This window comes from Gopherus evgoodei, chromosome 10 (genome assembly GCF_007399415.2).
Source record: "Gopherus evgoodei ecotype Sinaloan lineage chromosome 10, rGopEvg1_v1.p, whole genome shotgun sequence".
Taxonomy (NCBI): Eukaryota; Metazoa; Chordata; order Testudines; family Testudinidae; genus Gopherus; species Gopherus evgoodei.
The window spans coordinates 81502053-81525504 of record NC_044331.1 but is presented as its reverse complement, the minus strand read 5'-3'; the positions used below and the strand labels follow the sequence as shown (position 1 = coordinate 81525504).

General features: G+C 48.9%; 1 protein-coding gene across 4 annotated transcripts in view; it reads left to right on the top strand.

Moving 5' to 3' along the window:
* Positions 1-20: 20 nt before the first annotated feature.
* CHTF18 (chromosome transmission fidelity factor 18) overlaps positions 21-23452 on the top strand; it is a 41439-nt gene continuing 18007 nt past the window's right edge. Inside the window, exons 1-18 of one of the 4 annotated variants that reach the window (XM_030578031.1) lie at positions 21-180; positions 846-1118; positions 2854-2998; positions 3766-3964; positions 4105-4194; positions 5632-5684; positions 7557-7701; positions 8439-8651; positions 10597-10694; positions 10802-10925; positions 11834-11979; positions 13374-13467; positions 13563-13661; positions 14074-14204; positions 14608-14776; positions 15119-15343; positions 15767-15916; positions 19045-19175. In XM_030578031.1, coding sequence (XP_030433891.1) covers positions 96-180; positions 846-1118; positions 2854-2998; positions 3766-3964; positions 4105-4194; positions 5632-5684; positions 7557-7701; positions 8439-8651; positions 10597-10694; positions 10802-10925; positions 11834-11979; positions 13374-13467; positions 13563-13661; positions 14074-14204; positions 14608-14776; positions 15119-15343; positions 15767-15916; positions 19045-19175 — 2570 coding nt within the window. In that variant the 5' untranslated portion in view covers positions 21-95. Of the gene's footprint in view, positions 181-845; positions 1119-2853; positions 3008-3765; positions 3965-4104; positions 4195-5631; positions 5685-7556; positions 7702-8438; positions 8652-10596; positions 10695-10801; positions 10926-11833; positions 11980-13373; positions 13468-13562; positions 13662-14073; positions 14205-14607; positions 14777-15118; positions 15344-15766; positions 15917-16674; positions 17649-19044; positions 19176-23452 lie in introns of those variants that run through there. The other 3 variants (XM_030578030.1, XM_030578032.1, XM_030578033.1) reach the window with 3 other exon arrangements.

The following is a 23452-nucleotide window of genomic DNA, read 5'->3' as shown; positions in this document are numbered from 1 at the left end:
TCCCAGTTGCAAGGGGAGCGCGGGCTGGCGGCGGTGCAAGGCTGGTGCGTGGGGTGCAGGGCGCCGGGAGGGCAGCGGAGCTCGCGGCCCGTCTCATGGAGGAGCCGGAGCTGTATGGCATTGAAGATGAGTTCGATCAGCAGTTTGCAGACGAGCTGGAGGTGCTGGCAGAGATGGAAGGTGGGTGGCGCTGTGTGTGTGTGTCCAAAAGCAGCGGCTGGTTTGTTTGCAATGTGTTGCAGTCATGCTTGCGCGGGGGGGTGGGAGAGGGACACCCCCCCACCCCTCCGGTCTCTGGCAGAGCTGAGTTCAGGATGTATCAGGAAATTCAGCCTTGATCCATCAACCACTTGCCCCAGGAAGGGGTTTCTCATGTTGTGGCGGTTACTTAATGTCCTTGTACAAGGTGTTGGTCTTGGATGCTGACTATGCTCCTTGCAGGCTTTAAACTTGAGGAACAATGAATCTTAGCTGAGAGTTTTACATGCTAATAATGTGCGTGGTACATTTCTCCATACAGTCACCAATACTGCGGTTCCATCTCTCTGGGGCAAGCAACCATGTCCAAACGTGCTTGTAGCTGGACTGACCTGGAACGTGGCTTGCCTTGCAAATGTCGATGGAACCCAGCTGGATTTTAAAAGAAACCTGTTGAAGCTCAGTTGGGCTAAAGGACCAGCTGCTTTAGTTCTATGCCTGCTGGCTGGCTGGTGTTGCTGTCTGGCCGGTGGTGTTGTCTGGTTTGGCATCTCCTCAGCTAAAACAAGGCTTATTCATGGCCACTTCCCCCATGCAGATGGGGAGCACATCATCGTATTGTCATTTTTAAAAAATATCTTTTTCAGATGTCCCATCTCAGCCATCAGCCCCCAAAGTCTCCCAGCTCCGAAGCAGAAAACAGACATTTGAAGAAGCTCTCACAGCCGGGGATGTGGTTAAGGACTCTGCTGCTCTAAACTGCCAGCCAGGCCAGGAAAAGGACTCTCAACACCAGACAAATGTCATGGAGAGCCCTGGAGCTAACTCTAAGAAGCGGCATCTAGAGCGTATTCTGCATGAATCTGAGGAGGAGGAGTGTGCGGATAGCTTGCCCCCTCACCAACCTCCTGCTGTTCTCAGTATGTGTTGGAAATGCTCGGGTTATGTGTAGGCCAAGGCCCTTTTGTGCCTCCCTTTGACTCCACTTGATGGTGTACCTTAAATGCTCTTCTTAACTGCTGATCCCCTTTGCAGCTCAGGCTATTGGCGTGATGCTGCATTGGCCAGTTTGTCATGTTTGTTCTACTCTAGCAGATGCCTGCCCCCCCCCCCGCCCCCAAGCCCATGTTCCTCTTTGAGGCAACTGACATTCATTTCTCAGGATGTCCCAAAGGTGGGCGCTGAGCAGGCCATTTCACTGAAAAAATTGCTGTATGGAATTTCTCTAATTCAGGAAACATTAGTGTGTGTCCTAGCAGAACAACCTTGAAACTCGGACTTTCGGCTTCTGTTCCTGTCTCTGTTGTTGATTCTTTGGGCAAGTCAGTTTGCCTCACTTGCCTGTCTGTTAAAAGGGGATATGAAGCTCTGTTCACTATTGCTTGTAAAGTGCTTTGAGATCCTTGGATGAAAAGAGTTGTATTAGCTCTCAGGGCTTGTCTACATCAGAAAGTTGCAGCGCTGGTGAGGGAGTTACAGCGCTGCAACTTTGAAGGTGTACACATCTGCAGGGCACCACCAGCGCTGCAACTCCCTGTTTGCAGCGCTGGCCGTACTCCCGTTTTGTCTCGGGTGTAGAGGATCCAGCGCTGGTGATCCAGCGCTGGTAATCCAATGTAGACAGTTACCAGCGCTTTTCTTGACCTCCGTGGAAGGAGGAAGCCTCTGGTAATCAAGCTGGTTTCCTTTCCCGGTTTGCTCTCTCGGTCCCGGAGCCACCCAGCAAACCGCAGGGAAGGAGACCTGCTTGCTCGGGGTTCTGGGACCGAGAGAGCAAACCGGGAACGCCGCGGTTTGCTCTCTCGGTCCCGGAGCCACCCAGCAAACCGCAGGGAAGGAGACCTGCTTGCTCGGGGTTCCGGGACCGAGAGAGCAAACCGGGAAAGGAAACCAGCTTCGCCGCGGTTTGCTCTCTCGGTCCCGGAACCCCGAGCAAGCAGGTCTCCTTCCCTGCGGTTTGCTGGCTGGCTCCGGGACCGAGAGAGCAAACCGCGGCGTTCCCGGTTTGCTCTCTCGGTCCCGGAACCCCGAGCAAGCAGGTCTCCTTCCCTGCGGTTTGCTGGCTGGCTCCGGGACCGAGAGAGCAAACCGCGGCGTTCCCGGTTTGCTCTCTCGGTCCCGGAACCCCGAGCAAGCAGGTCTCCTTCCCTGCGGTTTGCTGGCTGGCTCCGGGACCGATATAGCAAACCGCGGCGTTCCCGGTTTGCTCTCTCGGTCCCGGAACCCCGAGCAAGCAGGTCTCCTTCCCTGCGGTTTGCTGGGTGGCTCCGGGACCGAGAGAGCAAACCGCGGCGTTCCCGGTTTGCTCTCTCGGTCCCGGAACCCCGAGCAAGCAGGTCTCCTTCCCTGCGGTTTGCTGGGTGGCTCCGGGACCGAGAGAGCAAACCGCGGCGAAGCTGGTTTCCTTTCCCGGTTTGCTCTCTCCTCCCGGAACCCCCCTTGAAGCCGCCCAACAGCGCTGCAGTGTGGCCACATCTAACACCACTTGCAGCGCTGGTTGCTGTAAGTGTGGCCACTCTGCAGCGCTGGCCCTATACAGCTGTACTAATACAGCTGTAACAACCAGCGCTGCAAAATTTTAGATGTAGACATGGCCTCAGTAAATACCCTGCTTTGATCGACATTCCCTCCCCCATTTCCCTGTGTGTCAAACAGCTCCTAAGCCAAAGCGACGAAGACTTGAAGCCGTTAAGAAGCTGAACTTTGGTGTGGAGGACAAATTGGCCTCTCCTGATTTCCCCCAGGATAACATTACCCCGCCTCCTTTCCCTGGGGACTGCTCCAGACCGCAGAGTGCCAGGTTAACAGGGTTTGAATCCCTTTCTCATTATTTTGTCACCGTTGTGAGGAAGGCCCTTGACAGTCAGTAATTTTAAATCTTGGCGCTAAATTTATGCAGTAAACTAAAGGTCTTTGGAAGCTTGGGGTCAGATGTCTGTTTAGGTTGCAAGGGAAAACTAATTGGGTGGCTTTATCCTAATGTCTTTTTGTGTCCACTTCACAGAACTAACAGCACAGGCAGTTTCTGCTCAGGAGAGACCCGTCGCTGTCTAAACCTTTATACCATATTCATTGCAGTGATATCTGAGTGCCTTACGTGGGCATGTCAGGAGCACGAGGTCAGGTTCAGGGGCTTTGACAGGGAAGGAAGAGAAGGACTGGACTAACAGGAGATGAGGGGAGTCAAGGTTGAGGGTCAGCAGAGTGATGTATGGAGGGGACTGTAATATCAGGACAGAAACTGTGCCAGTGACTAGACTACAAAGTCCTGCAGACCAGCGTGTAGGTACATTGGCAGAGCTGTTTGGAGGGTGCCCGGTACTAGAATAGCTGGGAATGCTGCCTAGCAGGCTTTGTGTGGATGACAGAGCGTGGTTGGGGGGAAGTTTGCACAGCATTTTCCTGCTTGTATTTATTACCACTTTCTGGTGACATAGGCCCATGAAATCTGATTTTGAGCTTATTAGATTATAATGTTTTGGTTTTGAAATAAGTTTTGGTATGTTGAGTTTAGCCTGCTGGGAATGTGATTTCATGGGCACTTTCTCTTGTGTCCCTGTGTTGAAGGAGTCCAAAGTTCCTGAGCCCAGATAGCCTGGAAGTGAGCGACATGGTTCTGCTACGCATGACACCACCCCTTGAAAAGGACCCGAAACGGGTTCTCAAGCGCCCACCCATCCTGGAGGACTATGTCAATGTGACTTCTACTGATGGCACCAGAGTCTTCATGGTTCTGAAGGAAGATCACTCCAGAATTGGAGTGGAGGTAAGATCTGGCAACTGGAGACTGGGTGGTTCTGTGGCCTCCAGCATAGTGATGGAAGCTGAGTACTCCAGCGTCTCTTGCTAAGGATGAAATGTGAACCTGTGCTTTGTAAATACTAGTGAAGTCTCTGATCTTTACAGCTCCCCAACTCTCTGGGCTGGAACTCACAAAGACCACTTCATTTACTGGGGGTTCCTTTTTCCTACCTAAAGCAGCAAGTGTCTGAAGAGGTATGGTACCCGATTCCTATTTCTAGCTCTTCCTCTCAGCTCGCAATTGATATTTCTAGGGTCAGGCATCAACGATCTGAATTCTCAAGTGTTTGTTAATTCTAGGTGCCTCGATCTTTAGTTTCGATACAGCTTCAGCTCCTGCAGTTCTGACTGTAGTTTGTGGAACGTGTGAAAGAATTAAGCTATCGGTGTGTCAAGCTGGGTACCTAGAATTAGCAGACATGCCTGAAAATCAAGGTTCCAGATGTTCTGAAGTATTGCCAGCAGCTGCATTTTGCTGATCTGCTGCTTGCTTCCCATTTGATGGTAGAAGTTAGAGATGAAAAAAGACTGGGGTAACATTTCCAAAAGAACGTGAGTGACTTAGAGCCAAAGTCCTGTTGGCTTTCAATAGAATTAGTCTCCTGAATTCCTAAGTCACTTTTCACAATGGGATGTAGTCACTTACATGCTTTTGAAAATGTCACCCTTACTAAATTTATTCCCGGCACTATGTTCTTAAGTGCTTTGCCCTCTTAACATGAATCAAATAATGTGTGAGATGGCTTCTCCCACTTCCTTTTGAGTCTGTTCTGTTGGACTAACCCTTCTCCCTCCTTTCCCGTATGAAATGTTTGGTTTCCAGGCATGGCTCCATATAGATTACCATCAAGAAAGCAGATCCTTAAGGGGTGTGGTCTCTAGGCAGAACGAGCACCATGCAAATCGACCTCTAGCTAGGTCTTTAAGACGGTCTGGCTGGATGTCCAGTCTGTGTCCATCACTGGTGATCCAAGGTTTCATTGGTCACTTTCACCTCAGCTGCAGAAAAGCTCTTGGCTGTTTCAGCTACCAAGACAATTGACTAGATTGTTGCAGGTGCTCCCACTTCAGTGTAAACACTCTCAGGATGTGAACTCGCCAGCCCCAGAGGGACCATATAGATTATATCCAGTAAAAAATTTACATGATTCATTTTTCTTACTTGTGTGGATAGAACACTGAGATCAAAATGAGCTAGGAGAGGGTAGCACTCTTTAAATTAGCTTTTTTTGTATATGGTAGATCGAAAAACCTGATTCTTCAGAATTGGCCAGACGGCCTTGAGGAACATGCAGTGTATGAGAGCCCAGCCTCATTCATACCTGCACCAAAGGACCCATCAGGTGCACACAGATTGTTTTATTGCAAGCACAGACAGAGACTCGTTGAAAATATAGCCTTAAATATTGTGTCCCTGAACAGCCAGGTCTGGAGAATGCCTACCCCGGGAAGTGATGTACTTTAATATATGGATTTTAATTCTTGGAATAAAGCAAAATAAAGTAATCTCAGCATAACCTCCTTGCCATCCTGCCAGGCAAAGAGCATTAACTATGAAATCCTTTCTAAGTCACCAGCCATGTATTAGAAAGAGCAATTCTGACCCCCATCGCACCCCTGTTTGTTTTTAAGCGTCGGAGGCGGGTTTTGGAGGCATCGCAGCAGCTGACCGAAATATTAAACAGGTGGGTCATTCTATCAATTCTCCCCCTGTCCTTGTAGCATCTACTGCCATGGTTCTCACACGTCGCTCTCTGGTACCGCTTCCATCACCACAAGGAGGCTTCTGTTGGGATTGAGCCACTGACGCTGCCTGCTCATTGGAGCCTGCTCCAGGGTGTTTCTTTAAGTCGAAGAATGGCCTTGTGGTCCAGGGCGTGAACTGGAAGTCAGGAAATCTGGGTACAATTCCCAGCTCTGCCATAGATTTCCTTGGGCAAGTCACTTAATCATGCCATACCTCTGTTCCCCATATGTAACACAATAATCCTTTTTCACCGGTGGTGAAAAAATGGCCTCTCATGTCTATGTAGACTGTGAGCTCTTGGAGGCAGGGATGGTCTCTTACTAAGTATAAGTACAGCAGCTAGCGCAGTGGGACCCTGATCTCAGATGAGGCCTCTAGGTGTTACTGTAATAATGTTACCAATGGGATCCAGCAGGATGTATTCTTGGCCCGATGCTATTCAAGATTTTTATTAATGACCTGGAAGGAAACATAAAATCATCACAGATAACTGCAGATGACACACAAATTGGGAGTGTGGTAAATAATGAAGAAGGTAAGTCATTGATACAAAGCGATCCGGATCACTTAGTAAGCTGAGCGCATGCACACAATATGCATTTTAGTATGGCTGTATGTAAATGAATCCACCTAGGAACAAAGAACGTAGACAATACCTGCAGGATGGGGGACTGTCTCCAGGGCAGCAGTGACTCTGAAAATAATTTGGGGGCGAGGGTGGATAATCGGCTGAACATGAGCTCCCAGTGTGATGCTGTGACCAAAAAAACTAATATGATCCTGGGGTGCATCAACAGGGGAATCTCCAGTAAGAGTAGAGAGGTTTTTTACCTCTGTATTTGGCAGTGGTGTACCACTGCTGGAATCCAGTGCTACAAACGTGCCATGCTAATGTTTATTCTCACTTTCTGGTAACGCTGTAAGTAAGAAGAAGGCAGCATCCCCTGTAACTGTAAACAAACTTGTTTGTCTTAACAATTGGCTGAACAAGAAGTAGGACTGAGTGGACTTGTAGGCTCTGAAGTTTTACATTGTTTTGTTTTTGAATGCAGTTATGTAACAAACAAATCTACATTTGAAAGTTGCACTTTCACGACAAAGTGATTGCACTATAGTACTTGTATGAGGTGAATTGAAAAATACTATTTCCTGTGTTTCTCATTTTTACAGGGCAAATATTTATAATAAAAAATAATAATATACACTTTGATTTCCTTTACAACACAGAATACAATGTATATGAAAAAGTAGACATCCAAAATACTTAATAAATTTTGGTTGGTATTCTATTGTTTTACAGTGTGATTAATCGTAATTAATTTTTTTGAGTTAATTGTGTGAGTTAATTGCGATTAATGGACAGCCCTAAAAAATACCCACAACCCCATTACCTCTATTTATCCAGTGCAGTCTGTGATCTTTTGAAAAACCTCAACACTGGCTAGGCAGCAGTTGCTCAGTGGTCTAGTATGGACCTGCCATGACCTGGGGCAGTAAGAGGAATGTGGTGAAGGGAGAGCTAACTGCTCAGCTGCCTGGATTAAGATAGCTGGGTTTAGGATCTCTTCATAGAATCATAGAACCTCAGGGTTGGAAAGGACCTCAGGAGGTCATCTAGTCTAACCCTCTGCTCAAAGCAGGACCAATCCCCAATCGTCTATCCTTTGAGTGTTAGATGTTTTGAACCTAGGCTAGTGTTTCTATTTCTATGATGATTATTGCCTGATTTTTCCTTTAACTCTAGTACAGGCTCTCATGAGGTGGGCACTTTGTGCTCTGAGGTTTTTAATCTCTGCCTTGTTTCTTGCAGTCACCTCCATGGAGAGGCTGAAAATGAAACTTCTGAGCCTAACGCGGAAACAGACGGTGCTGATGATGAGGACGAATCTGTGCTGCACTGCCTGTGGGTCGACAGATTTACTCCTAGACACTACACGGAGCTGCTCAGTGATGATGTAAGATCCCTATATAAAGTAGACCCGATGGGGTTTTTTGATGATAGTTCTTTAATCCTGGGGGTTTCTGGTGCCAAATTGTTTGTGTTATAGCAGCTCCTGGAAACCCCATCTGAGATCAGGGCTCCGTTGCTAGATGCCATTCATAGACATAGTGAGAGATGGTCTCAGCCCCAAAGAACCTAGCATTTAAGTGGCCAAGTGAGGCAATGCGAGGGAGGGAAAACAGGCAGAGAGGTGGAAAGGGACACTCCTAGGGTAACCCAGCAGGCCAGTGACAGAGTTGCACATACAACACAGGTCTCCTGATTCCTAATCCAGTGCTGGGCCCACTAGATGGTGCTTGCACCTCCAAACCCAGATGGCATCCTCCGTTCAAGAAGATTACAATGTCATATGCCTGAGTTAGTTAATTATATCCATGTAGTGGGACACACAGAGAGAGTGTATGTGTATTGGGGGGGTCAAGGTTGGGGAGGGGAGAAATCCCTACGGCCTCCTGAAGGCTCGAGTCTGATCTGCTCAACTCTGGTTGTTTCATGTGCACACAGAAAAGAACCTCCAATGAGATCTGTGCAGTCCATAAACAGTAGCTTTTTAAGCTACGAAGGAGGATGCTTTCAGCTCAGACATGTGCAAGAGAGACTCCCGTGTTCAGTTTCTCATTTTCTGCTCAGGCAGATCCTTCAAGCGCCATTGATTATTTATCCTGCCTCCTTCCCCCCTCTGTCGTTCAGTACACAAATCGCTGCCTTCTGAAATGGCTGAAGCTGTGGGACGTGGTGGTTTTCGGGAAGGAAAAACCCGTGAAAAAAGCAAAACCGAGTGCTGACGCCCACCCTCCATTCAAACAGCCCAAGGAGCAGCAGAACAAATGGAGAAGTAAGGCACAATTCACAGAAGAGATTCTGGAAGCTGACCTGGATCAACACAAGAGACCCAAATACAAGGTGCGGGTTGATCCCTCCTCTTCCAGCACAACCCTGAGAAATTTGGATTTACTTTTTAGAATTTAAGTGAATTCTTGGGGTTTTCCTGTCAACTGCTGCTTGCTCTTGCATTTTGCAAGTTTAAAAAGTGGGATCGCAGCTGGGGTGAAAGGAGATTGTTCCAAGCACAGGCAGATTAAATGTGCTAGCTGCAACTCGGCGCATACTTGTGCTTGTCCTGTAGTTCATTCTTGTCTTCTGAAAATCACCTTCACTAGAGGGTGACATTATATACACTTAAGGTTGCCACAGGACACTCTAAAAGCAGCAAAGAATCCTGTGGCACCTTATAGACTAACAGATGTTTTGGAGCATGAGCTTTCGTGGGTGAATACCCACTTCCTCAGATGCATGTAGTGGAAATTTCCAGGGGCAGGTATATATATGCTAGCAAGCAAGCTAGAGATAACGAGGTCAGTTCAATCAGGGAGGATGAGGCCCTGTTCTAGCAGTTGAGGTGTGAAAACCAAGAGAGGAGAAACTGGTTCTGTAATTGGCAAGCCATTCACAGTCTTTGTTCAATCCTGAGCTGATGGTGTCAAATTTGCAGATGAACTGAAGCTCATAGGACACTCTGCTGCTTTTCCAGATCCAGACTAACACAGCTGCCCCTCTGATACTTAAGCAGGCACGATTCCTTCCAGCAGAGGGCAGTGCGGCACAAATGCATCATAGAAGGATGAAATCATACACTGATTTTATCAGCTTAGCTCTGTCCCGTAAATGGATTTAAAGGGAAAATAAGAATAGATACTCAACAGCAGAATAGCACTGCATGCATCTCCTCTGTTGGATTAAACAGCAAGTTAAGGGATATAAATTAAGGTTATGGCAAAGATTGTTTCAAGTCAGAGGTCAGCAACTTTCAGAAGTGCTGTGCCGAGTCTTCATTTATTCACTCTAATTTAAGGATTTGCATGCCAGTCATACATTTTAACGTTTCTAGAAGTTCTCTTTCTATAAGTCTATAATATATAACTAAACTATTGTTGTATGTAAAGTAAATAAGGTTTTTTAAATGTTTAAGAAGCTTCATTTAAAATTAAATTAAAATGCTGAGCTCCCCGGACTGGTGGCCAGGACCAGTGCTAGTGCCACTGAAAATCAGCTTGGGTGCTGCCTTCAGCACGCGTGCCATAGGTTGCCTATCCCTGTTTTAAGTAAATACATTGCTGGGATCTTAACTACTTATGCAGAATGTGTCACCTTGAAGGGATGCCGAAGCACTCTACAAATTTAAATATACCATCATACATATTGCTGGCACTGGTGCCTATAGTTCAGGTTGCCTATGTGTTCCATTAATGGATTCTCCCATCGCTTCAATGAATGAGTGAACTGTTTGTTTCCATTTGCTTTTATAACTTGGCCAGACTTGGGTATGTAAAATACATAGATATAGCAATCCATGCGGCCACTTCTAGGGTGGACCGAGGCTGATGTTTAATAGTAGTACCACAGGATCATTTAGGGCAGGAAGTGAAGAAGAATTTCATTGAAATGGTAGGAGTTAAATAGGCAAGGTTACAATGACCCAAACTGAGCTTTGATCAGGCTACTGGGCTAGTGTTGCTGTATAAAGCACCATAGGATCTTAATGCCAAGAAGTTCCTGGAGCCTTGGGAGGTAGAAGATGGAGCAGCTTTAAAGACAGAGCAGTTTTCAAGGTGTGGATCTTTGACCCTTGGAAAATAGACCTTGTTTGATATTGAGCGACTGTCTCCTGTGCTTAGGGTGACCAGATGTCCCGATTTTATAGGGACAGTCCTGATTTGTGGTCCTTTTTCTTATATAGGCTACTATTACCCCCCCACCCTGTCCCAATTTTTCACATTTGCTGTCTAGTCACCCTACCGGTGCTGGACACACGGTGTGCATTGCTCTCTATTCCCACTCTCTGCTGCAGGTGGCGCTGCTATGTGGCCCACCAGGTTTGGGGAAGACCACGCTGGCCCACGTGATTGCCAAGCATGCAGGATACAATGCAGTTGAAATGAACGCCAGGTGAGTTGGTTCTCCTGCCTGGCCTTTCGGTCTATTCTGGCAAGATATCTTCAAGGCACAATAAACGCAAAAGGGCTATAAACGGCTCCAAACGGCTTTTGTTTCAGTGACGACCGCAGCCCGGACATATTCAAAACGCGGATTGAAGCTGCTACTCAGATGAAGTCCGTGCTGGGGGCCGGTGAGAAGCCCAACTGCCTGATCATTGATGAGATAGACGGTGCGCCAACTGTAAGCCCTGTGACTTGTGAGGGGGGCCCAACCTTGGGTTTCGTAGCTTGGGAGATCCTACCATTTCCTCGTCACTTGCTCTTCTGTGTTGGGGGAGCAGAGAAGTGACCGAGACACTTAAAGCCAGATTTTGAAAGGTACCTAGGCACCCAGTGATATTTTCAAAAACACCTACTTGCCTGACACCCGCTGAAATCAGTGAGAGTTCAGTGGCTAGAGGCTTTTGAAAATCCCACTAGACGCTTTAATACCTTTAAAAATCTGGCCCTTGGTGGTTTGCTTCAGGCGTGTTTAGTCATCATCGCTCTGCTTTGCAAGTCCAAACTGGTCAGAAACTTTCTGAGAGAGGAGAACTTAGCCTGGCTTCTCCCTTGGCTGGGCCCAGGGAGAGATGGCAAAGCCTGATGCCTAGTGGTGGCGACTCATGTCTGCAGTGTGTGCCGCGTGTAATGGGGAAGAGGTCGAGAGGGTTCTAAGCAAGTCGGAAATGGGAGAGAGAGAGTTCAGTTGTAGAATGGAGTGAAGTCTTTAACTGGGCTGTGTGCTTGTGGGCTTCCTTCCAAGAAAAGCATTTGGTACACTGGGACATCTTGGGGAGAGGATACGTACAGGTCTGTAGAGCTCAGAGATTGGATCGCGGCACCCGCCTCCCAGCCAGGCCAGCATAGAGCCCCCCAGTAATGGACAGATCTCGTGCTAACATCAGTTCTGTGCTTGATCTGGGGCAGAAGACCCTGAGGAAGAGAGAGTCAGCTGATGAGTGCCCCACCCAGCGACACTGGAGTCCAGCATCCTGACCCACCCCCCAGCTTTCCCCATAGCGGAGAATTAGCTCAGTCGTATTAAGTCTTTCCTGCATCCCTCAGTAACTGACGTTCACTCTTTTTTCCCCCACCCAATTCTTCAAGGCTTCTATCAACGTGTTGCTAAGCATCATCCACCGTAAGGACACGGAGACCGAGCAGGCAGCTAACCCTGGCGGAGCAGGTGGCAGAAAAAGGAGACGGGAAGGTGGCATCTTATTAAGGCCAATCATCTGCATTTGCAATGACCAGTTAGTATCTTTTTCATTTGAGGCCTTTCACTCTAAGACCTTGGCTACACTGGCGCTTTACAGCGCTGAAACTTTCTCGCTCAGGGGTGTGAAAAAACACCCCCCTGAGCGCAGCAAGATACAGCGCTGTAAAGCGCCAGTGTAAACAGTGCCCCAGCTCTGGGAGCTAATCCTCTCAGGGAGGTGGAGTACCTGCAGCACTGGGAGAGCTCTCTCCTGGCACTGGCACCGCGACCGCACTCCCGAGGCAGCGCTTTGGAGTTTCGAGTGTAGCCAAGCCCTGGGTCAGGAAATTGAAGGTAGGATCAGGCATAAAACCAGAACCAACCAGCAGAGGGTTGCTGGCTGGCTGCTCCGTGAGCTGGGGCTAGAATAAAGAATGGGGCTGTTTCATTTTACTTCTGAATGCTTTGCTTTGCTTCCTTCTGTGCAGACCACACTGAGTACATGGTTTGTGTGATGTGACTGTGAAGACCAGTGGTCCCCAAACTTTTGAGGGTCCCCCCTTGTCCACGCACCCCTGCCAGGCTGGGAATGGGGCCATGGCTGGAAGGGGCTGGCAGGTGGATGGGGTAAGGGAGCCGAAGCTGGAGTTGCAGCTGTGGGTGGGCCGTGGGTGGGAGTGGAGCTGCAGCTGGGCTGTGGTGGGGGCTGGCAGCTGGGCCCGTGGCCAGGTGTGGCTCCACTCCCGGCCTTGCCCCCAACCTCAGCCCCGAGCCAGGAACGGAGCCACACCAGGGATGGGGATGGCACCAGGCACGAGCTGGGGGGCGCAGCTGGGGGCCGGGAGGGGCTGAGTGGTGTTCCATCCCCTCCCCCATGGGGGCTGGCCCAGGCCCTGCCACGCACCCCAGGATGTTCCCCTATGCCCCCTTTGGGGGATGCACTCCACACTTTGGGACCTATGGTGAAGACACTGTGTGATTCATGATGTGAAAGCAATTCCTCCCGCTTCGCTCTCGCGCTCTCTCTCTCTCTCTCATCGTTCAACTGTTTCTTTCTCCTCCAGCTAAATTACAATTGTAGCACGGGTCGGGAGAGATGCTGGCACATTTCTGGTCCCACCACGTTCTCATGAGCAGCATCTGCCCACCACAGCATTCCCAAGGCAACTTAGTGACTTATCAAACCTCCCCAGAGAAGGCGCCTTTTAAAACTCATTCTTAGTAGCCTTTCTTAAATCACGAAGTCCTCTGTTTGTGTGCATTACAAACCCTCACCTACCCAGTACGTGTAAATGTGTGCTAGGGTCTGCAGTAGAGAGCTCCCTATGGACCATACTTTCACAGAAGAAAGGAGTTAGGCCTGGCCTGTAGCTATAGGCTCATTATTTCGGTTGGTTTCCCTCCTCCGTATGGGTTATCCTTAAAGGCCTCTGTGTTCCCCTTTGGCAGGTATGTCCCCTCTCTGAGGCAGCTGAGACAGCAAGCATTCCTCTTAAATTTTCCTCAGACTGCCCCCTCCCGGCTGGTGCAGAGACTGTACGAGGTGGGTATACACTTAAAGTGCCCTTCTGCATGGGATTATTTCTCTGTGAGGGCTGTGTCACACGGGAGCTAATGCACTAACTACCTTTTCTGTAGATTGCCGTCAAGCAGGGCATGAAGGCAGATACAGGGGCGCTCACGGTGTTGTGCGAGAAGACAGAGAATGACATCCGCTCGTGTATAAACACCTTGCAGGTACGGCACAGCTGGCACTTCCCACAGGCCCGTGGGTGGTATAGACTGTGGCTCTCGATATGGGGCTGGATTCCAGCTGGCAGTTCAGAGGAAAAGCTCTGTACCCAATCACTGGGCCTTTGAAATGTTCATCCAGTCTGCTCCACTTAATTTCTTTAAGCTCTCCTGTTAAGCAGATTTCCCCCTTTCTGGGATCACAACTTAGCATCACCCTGTAGACAGAGTATGTGAAATGAGATTCGGGTGCCATTAACTGCCATTTTTATCAGCACAAGCTTGGAAGGATGAATGGTCAAATGCCACTAAAAGCCTCTTTCTGCCTTGCCCCTAATTGCCTTCCTCTTCAGCAGAGACCCTCCCTCACGTTCTTCGTGGCATTGCCTATAATCAGACTTCTTGGTTGTGTTTCCAGTTCCTTCATGGCCGAGGCAAGAAAGAACTCAGCATGAGGATGGTGCAGACAATGAAGATTGGCTTGAAGGACCAGAACAAGGGGCTTTTCTCCATCTGGCAGGAGATCTTCCAGCTTCCAAAGGTTCAGAGGTAAAGGGAGTGCTGGTTATGTCTCTACCATGGAGAGAGCAGGGTAGCACAGGAAACACTCTCGTTTGTTCAGTACGCGGGAGGAGGGGGTTTCAGGTACCACTAAGGCTGCAGAAATGGGTAGCTATGTGCATTTGTTTGCAATAGAGAAATCTGAAATCTCCATTACAATGCATAGGTCATAGTTCATATCCTGCGGCATGGAGGGCTTCATTTAAGCAGCTCTTGGGTATCTCGTATTCTTGTGTTCTCTTGTGCCGTCTCCAGTGTTGGTTGTAACTTGGATGGAGGGCAATGCTAAAGCCATTCTGAACAGCCTGAGAGTGTTTGGACCTCACCACCCTTTCTTCAGGGAGGACGGGGTTTATTATTCACCCATGCTCCCTCCTTTGTCTCTCTCCAGACAGAGGATTGGAATGGACCCTTCCTTGCCAAATCAGATCCTCCTGGGAGGTGAAGCTGACCTGTTAAACATATCGGGGGGAAGAGCTGGTCTTAACGCATCCACCCAAAGGTTCCATCACATCCTGCACCTCACCACCTCTTCTGGGGAGCAAGAGAAGCTCACTCAGGTACAGCAGTTCAGCAGGAAAGCCAGGTGCTGTTGCCTCCACCCGCCCAGGTTTTTTTCCACCTAGGTTATGAGGCAGAGATCTGGCTAACACCAGCTACAGCTGGCATCGCACCAGGGAGATCACGCAGTTTTAGTCTATAGGACCACATCTGTTGCCAGCTGACCACTCTAAAATAAGACCAAGCCAGAGGCTGCAGAATGGAATAGTGCAGGAGGTTGATACGCAGTAATTGAACTACGTATTAGTGGGAAGCTTGAAACCGTGACTCCCAGCTATGAAGGTGACAGGCTGTCTAGTCAGGATCAATATGTAACCGTTGCTCTGCACTGTTCCTTCCAGGGCCTGTACGACAACTTCCTGAACATGAAATTAAAGGATTCCAGTTTCAGCGCGGTGTGTCTGGCTCTGGAGTGGCTGGGCTTCTCCGACATAGTCAGCAGCACCGTGATGCACCACCAGAACTTCCAGCTGATGAGATACCTGCCCTTCCTCCCTGTTGCTTTTCATCTGCTCTTTGCTGCTTCCAGCATCCCCAGACTAGCCTATCCCAACAGCCAGTACGAGGCAAGTACTGAGGACTAACAGGCCCGGCTGGTGCTTTGGAGCCTACGAGGGAGGGTTATTGGCTTCCTGTTTGTAGGTGAGATGGGTACAGCTGTGTTGCTGGAAGGAAGCAGCTGTTGGAGCAGGGGAGCTTGACTTGGACTCCTGGGTTCCTAGGTGATTTGCCTTTGGATGTTGGGGGGGAGGGATAGCTCAGTGGTTTGAGCATTGGCCTGCTAATCCCAGGGTTGTGAATTCAATCCTTGAGGGGGTTATTTAGGGAACTGGGGTAAAAATCTGTCTGGGGATTGGTCCTGCTTTGAGCAGGGGGTTGGACTAGATGACCTTCTGAGGTCCCTTTCAACCCTAATCTTCTATGATTCTACGTAAGTGTGTTTGCGAAAATACAGTGGCTCACAGGTTTCCTGCTCTGTTTTAAACCAGGCTCTGACCAAACTGAACCAGATGCAGAATCTTGTGGCGTCCATGATATCGGGGATCGCGCCCAGTTCTCGGAGCCGCGCGGGGCCGCAGTCTCTCATCCTGGAGGCACTCTGTCTGCTCTTAGATATCATCTCCCCAAAGCTCAGGCCGGTGAGTGACCCTTGGCAGGGCAGTGTCTGCACATGTCTCCACACCGGTGGCAAGTGCTCTATGCTTGTCCATGGGGCAGCGGGAAAGTGTCCCTCGCACAAACTGGGTCCCAGAATGCTCTGAAGAATTCCGAGCAGCAGACAGGGATGGGGTATGAATTGCAGAGACTAGAAATGGTCTGGGCCCGCCGCCCCAGAGCCTAGTGCCCCAAACTTTGGGTTAGCTTTAAAGTGAGGCTGCTGTGATAGGACATCCCAGTCTCGATGCTGGACATTTGGGGTCTGTGGGGTAGTGCTGAGTGCCTACTGCTGAAGTCAGAAGAAGCTGCAAGAACTTGGCACCTCTGGTAATCAGCCCCTTGGGGAGAGGGGTGTTCACGCACAAGTCAGTTCTTATGCACTTGGGTGTCAGTTCCCACTTCCATAGGTGGGACATAAGCAGTCCTGGTAAGTCCTTGGTGCCTAAAGAATTAGGGTTTCTGTGGAGGTCAGATCAAGGCAATTTGGCCCGCAATGCTGGGAAGGGAGCAGAAACGTACAGGCAGCTGGCCAGTGAGGGGGAGAGACAGGTAGCGAGAGCTGAAGGAAGAACTCTTGTACCAGCAGAGAGTACAGAGATGGCTGGAGCAGAAGCGGGGTGCAGAGCAAGATTTGGTCTGTGAGTGCAGCCGGAAAACACGCTGTTGTGTTAGGACGGGATCAAAGCACCCCCAGTTGATTCTGGCACACTAGTTTTTTCCTCTCTGATCCCTCTTACAGGCCCTAGTAGCTGCGGAGGCTGGGTCTGACTTGGGTCAGCAAATGCTGCTCTTTTGCACTGGCACCGGAGAGCAAGAGGCTCTGTCCCTACCAGCCAGGGGGAAAGTGACAAAACCCTGTTCGGCGTCTCTCACTCCAGCCCACATGGACATTGCTCTGGTGCAGGCCCGTACATTGCAGTCGCTGAGGAGTGAAGGCCGCTTTCTCCCTGGATGACGCATCTCTATTCAGCAGCTCTTGTTTTGCACAGGGATTGCTGGTTTCAGTTACCTGGGCACTCAGTTAGATGTCATGGTGGATTTTCCTTTTGGCCTGCTGAGAAGGCTCCCCGCTTCATCAAGTACATTGTGTCCCTAATAGGAAACTCGTCCCCCGCCCCTCTCACTGCTTTAATCCTGCTGGGTATTAACTGTCCTCCTTGTATCAGGGAAAAAAATCTACTTCATGTTGTTTTTGTGTTTAAAGGTTTTACAGATTAATTGCGCTCGTCCCTCGGTTAACCTCACCTGTGTTCCAGGTGCATCCCCCATGGTCGAGAAGCTAAGGCTGGGTTGTTCGGTGAAGGTCTTGTAACTGGTATTGCTAGGATGCCGTGCTCTTTGCTTGTATTTCAGCTACGCAGTGACAGAAAGCCCAGTCCTGCGAGGTGGCGATTGTTCCTTTATGCTCTCTTGTTGAGCAGATCTTCCCCTTTCTGGGGGGCTCCTCACTCCCAGCTGCACCAGATTAGGATCATCCTGTGGACAGAGCACCTGAAGCCAAGAGTTAAAAGCTCTCAGGGATGCTCGTTGCGACCCAGAGTTAGCAGCGCTAAGGCTGGGTCCCTGTAAATTGCTGGCACGTTCTGTCCTTTGCACGTCTGATGGCTGGCTTCGACCATTCACCCAGAGGAAGAAGGAGGGGAGTGGTCTAGTGGATAGGGGGTTAGGTTGGCACACTGGAGAGCCAGGTTCAATTCCTGGCTCTGCCACAAACTTCCTGTGTGTCCTTGGGCAAATCACTTAGTCTATCTGGGCCTCGCTTCCCCATCTGTAAAATTGGAATCACAGCCCCGCTCTGCTCAAAGGAGAGGTGTGAGGCTTAATGCAGTAAAGGTGCTGAGGCCACCAGTTACCATTAATGGCAGATGGGGCACCGAAGTACCAAAGGGATGTAGATTGTCCCTTAGTGGCCACAGATGAGTCTGAGGAACAGCCTGCCCGTTCTGCAGTGGATGGACTGGGTGTGGCTTCTAATCCCCACGCAAACCTCTCCCAGCCAGGTTTTCCCAGCCTCGTTGTCACTGGGTCGAAGCAAACAGGAGTTCGGTCTCTTCCTCACTCTTTCCCTGACTGCTGCAAAGTGGGCGTGTGTCCTGCTCTTCATCATGCAACAGGCAGCTAATTGCAAAGGGGACGGCCCTGAATGGGAGCCCTGGTGCCTGGTCCCGGAGAGTCCAGCTGCAGGAACTAGGCGATAGGAGCCACATTCAGTCCTGGTGCAAGCCAGTGCACCTCCGCTGAGTTCAGTGGCACTGCAGGTGCTTACAGGTGGGGGCTCAGGTCAGCCTTCCTGTCTTTGCCTAGGGAGGAGTTCTCAGCCAGCAGGGGGCAAGCTCAAATTGAGCCCCGTTCCTAGAGCTGTGCAGCCCTCGATGGCAAGCGAGACTGGGCCGTGCTCCTTTAGGAACCTGGGGGAAACGCAGGCTCTGTTGGCCAGAGGGGAGCAGTCGGGCTGGAAGCAGGAGAAGCAGGCTGCTGAAACGGAATCCCAGACCCAGCCGTGGGGCTGGCTTTCTCAAGCCCTCCCGCATGGCTGATCCCTTTGTGCCAGCCGGTGGGGGTGTCCATCGCAAACCCTGGCGTGTTCTGCGTTAGTGATCTGGTGCCGCAGGTTACCTGTGCTGAGTGAGACACTCCCTCCCTCCTTTCACTGCCGCTTCTGTCGTCCTGCTGAAATCCCCCCTGGCTGGGGGTCATGATGGAAGAGGAAGGGGAGGGTCTTTCTTTAGCATGTATAATCTGGCAAATTGCTGCCTAATTGAAGCCTAGATTCACAAAGGGATTTGACTGACCTGGAACCCTCTCCGTTGTCCCTCTGTGAAGCTGTGAGAGGTGTTTACATACAGAGCAGGCATGAGTGAGATGGCAGTTGTGAGTGTAGGAGACCAGGGTTCCAGGCCCTGTTGTTTCACAGACTTCCTGTGTGACCTTGGGTAAGTCACTTAGCCTCTCCCTTCCTCAGTTTCCCCATGTCTTCGGTGAGGATAATGCTGCTCAGAAGATTAGAGGTGCTCAGATACTTTGGTAGTGGGGGCCAGATAGGTACCTTGGAGTGACAGGTAGCTAGGTCTTGTGTGAGGAGGTCTCAGTTTGGTTTATTTCTTTACAGGTGAACACGCAGCTGTACAGTCTCAAGGAGAAGCAACAGCTGGCTGACCTGATCAGTACAATGCTGGCCTATAACCTGACCTACCACCAGCAGCGCACTCCCGAGGGGCAGTATGTCTACAAATTGGAGCCGTGAGTATGCGTTGAGCAATCGCATGCGATAAAAGGCCTTTGTGACACAAACACTTGATTGCAATCGCCCGAGGTCATTAGGTGAAATGGAAAGGCAGCCGATTCGAAAGGGATAAAAGGAAATAGTTCTTCTCTCACATGCAATTAGCCCGTGGTACTCATTGCCACAAGAGATTGGTGAGGCGAAAGATCCTGGCAGGATTCAACATGGTATTAGACATTTCAGTGGCAATAGAAATACCCAGAGTGAGAACAGCGGCTGTGAAAAGTAAATTCTTGTTTATTTTTCACGTTTGAGGGCATAAGGCAGCCTTCTGACTACTGGAGGTCACGTTTCCATGGGGGAACTTATGCCATAACTGTAAAAGAAACCTTCCTCAGAAGCAGCTGGTGCCAGCCATGGATGCAGACAAAATACTGACTGGATTCTCTGAGCGAGTCTGGCAATTCATTTTTAATAACATTTCAGTTGAATGCATTGTCCTCAGAGTTGATCCAAAAGATTTCCCTGTTTTAGCACGGAAGCTGCATTAGATCATCCAAAAGTTTAAAAGCTCCCCCAGGAAAATGCAGCTAATTGTACTCAAGAGGCTTCACTATTTACAGCCTTGGACATTTCCGCAATCAGCGAGCGCTTGGATCTTTTCTTTGCTGCCTTCCCTTTCTCTGTGTACAATACAAAACATTTCCAGCTTTAAAAATGTTCGGCAATGTCCCTTCAAGATTCAGAACAGAAATTGCAAGAGTCAGAACAGTGACAGAGGACATCCCAGATCTGCTCGGTTATGTAATGAACGCAAGAAAGCTCTAGCACTGGGCTAAGCTCTCACTCCTGGCTGCAGTCTTTGGGAAAAGCAGGTATTTCAGAGGTTAGGAGCAGATGGCAAACTGGCAAAAATATCACATTCATTTCTCTGCCTGTTGACTTTAAACACAACCCTGCCCCCACAATATTCATGCTCTTCCACTCCCTCACTTCCCTCCCACTTGCTAATCAGACTTTGTTTCATCCTCCTTAACTTTCACCAATCTGTCTTGTCTCTGGCTTTTTTTCTTTTTCATTTCTGTAGAAGGTTCTTTCATGAGTATTTTGGGGTCGTGCCCTCTCTGCTTTACAGCAGGCTTCTAAATCTGGCGGCTGATGCTTTGCAGTTAACTCTTTAATAGGCGGAAGAGTGTGAACATCTGCTTGTATCTAATCCCTGTAAACAGAAACCCAACTTTGGTTAGCAGATGGTTAATGGGTGTCATCTCACTGTCCAGAGTGGATATTCCATTCTAGTTGTCATTTGTTAGACATCATTGATTTTTAACTGCAGTAAGAAGGAATTGCTTGCATTATGATGGACAGATCAGAGCAGATGTTGATATAAGCTTCATGGGAAGAATATGGTCACTGGGAAAGGTGTGGGTCTGAAAACTTTTAATTCCTTTATCAAGCTGTACAAAAAAAACCCATTCGTAGGCTGGAAAGGATTCGATGGAAACCATTAGTCAGTGGTAAATGTCGATTTCACTTGACGCACACACACATCGATGGGGGAAAAGACAAGTATAGATGTTAGTCTGTGAGGGCAGCCTCCCTTGCACGAAACATCTGCAGGAATCCGGTACCCTGGCCGTGGCCATGCAGGGAGCCCCCTGCAAACCCACCCACTCACTTCAGGAACTGTCCGGCAGCAGAGCGGTCTCTCCCGTAGCCAGGAGCTCGTCCTTCTTGTTGTAGTTCTAGGGCTGCCTGGAGGAGCTCTGTTCTGCTGGGCCAGGACCTCAGCCTTCCCCACAGCTTGTGTCAGGTATCTCAGGCCCCTTGGCCATGCAGAGAGCCCCCTGCAGTCCCGCTGTCAGCATCTACTGTCTTTAAATAATTGCCTGATTTCCACCATCACCCCTTAATGTCCCACAACTGTGAAGATTCAAATTGATAAAATCCAAAATTTCACATAACTTATAAAAACAAAAATTGATAAAAATGAAAACATGCTTAAAAATACAACCCGATATTATCCATCGAAATTGCAGCCAAAGCAAAATCCGATTCTGCCATCCTTGCCCATAAGGCAGTCGTTGTCTTAGCGGCACGTGACCAGGATTCATCACCATAGAATATCAGGGTTGGAAGGGACCTCAGGAGATATCTAGTCCAACCCCCTGCTCAGGGCAGGACCAACCCCAACAAAATCATCCCAGCCAGGGCTTTGTCAAGCCTGACCATAAAAACCTCTAAGGAAGGAGATTCCACCACCTCCCCAGGTAACCCATTCTAGTGCTTCACCACACTCCTAGTGAAATAGTGTTTCCTAATATCCAACCCAGACCTCCACCACTGCAACTTGAGACCGTTGCTTCTTGTTCTGTCATCTGCCACCGCCAAGTTCCGTCTCCTTTGGAACCCCCCTTCAGGTAGTTGAAGGATGCTATCAAATCCCCCCTCACTCTTCTCTTCTGCAGATTAAATAAGCCCTGTTCCCTCAGCCTCTCCTCAAGAGTCATGTGACCCAGCCCCCTAATCATTTTCATTGCCCTCCGCTGGACTCCCTCCAATTTTTCCACATCTTTCCTGTGCTGGGGGACCCAAAACTGGATGTAATACTCCAGATGTGGCCTCACCGGTGCCGAATAGAGGGGAATAATCAATTCCCTAGACCTACTGGCAATGCTTCTTAATGCAACCCAATACGCCGTAAGCCTTCTTGGCAACAGGGGCACACTGTTGACTGATATCCAGCTTCTCGTCCACTGTAATCTCCAGGTCCTTTTCTGCACAACTGCTGCTTAGCCAGTCGGTCCCAGCCTGTAGCTGTGCATGGGATTCTTCCATCCTAAGTGCAGGATTCTACACTTGTCCTTGTTGAACCCCATTAGATTTATTTTGGCCCAATCCTCTAATTTGTCTATGTCACTCTGGACCCTGTCCCTACCCTCCAGCGTTTCTACCTCTCCCCCCAGCTTAGTGTGATCCGCAAACCTGCTGAGGGTGCAGTCCGTCCCATCATCCAGATCATTAATGAAGGTGTTGAACAAAACAGGCCCCAGGACCGACCCCTGGGGCACTCTGCTTGATACCGGCTGCCAGCTAGACATGGAGCCATTGATCACTACCCGTTGAGCCTGACGATCTAGACAGCTTTCTGTCCACCTTATAGTCCATTCACCCAGTCCATACTTTTTTAACTTGCTGGCAAGAATACTGTGGGAGACCATATCAAAAGCTTTGCTAAAGTCAAGGTAATGCTTAATGATGAAGAAGTGATAGTCTATTACGAGTCCTGTCTCATCTCCCAAAAAAACTTGCCATTTCAGAGCAACGGAATGTAAATAAATGGTGGCAAACCTTGGAAGGTTCAGGAGAAGCAAAGGTTCAGGTTAGAACTGGTTGCCAAATGCAAAAGCTTTTTGCAAAAGTTTTTCTTTATTTTCCCCCCCTCTCCCATTGAAAAATTGAATTTTGGAAAACTTTGACAAGTTCTAGTTCATCTGCTCAACCCTACCTTCTAGAGCTTTTCATCCAGGCTACCAACATGTATCCAACGTATATCATATTTCTGCTTCTAGTCGTGGCCGAAAATGGGAAGCACAGCACCAGATTAAAATTAAATACATCTGCTCTCTGAGATGCAGTTTGGTACATGCTAGAAATCTCTTAGCCTTTTCTAGAATGCTGGCTGCAGTTTGTAAGCTGCATTTAGCAAAGAACCCTGTTCGTGCTGATCCTTCTTGGCTACGTTCACATTTTTTTATCAGACTTTACATGGATTCCATTTATAAAACAATTAGTAGATGTTATAAGCATCTAACAGATATGAGTAGCTTTTTATAGCTGGTTATAAGCACATCAATAGAAGGTGTTATATTTCAAACAAGAATTAATTCTGGGAATCGTATGACTTGTGTCATTTAGAGGTCAGACTGGATGATCACAGTGGTCCCTTCTGGTCTTATCTATCCCCAATTCTGCCACTGACTGATCTGTGGGTGGGATCAAGTCCTTGTAGCCAGTTCTGTGTAAAATGGAAGTAACACAAATGCTCTGTAAATCGCTTTCAGATGCTCTGATAAGAAGTACTAAAAAAATCCAATTAACACATTTTTGTTCATATAGTGTGTTAATTAAGCCTCACAACCCCAGTGAGATAGGAAAATGTTATTCCCATTTTACAGGTGGGGAAATTGAGGCACAGCAAGATTAAAAGATTTGCCAGCGGTCACAAAGTGGGTCATTGGCGGAACCAGGGATAGAACCTAGGTCCTCTGCTCTGACTCCGAGCTAAAATTCC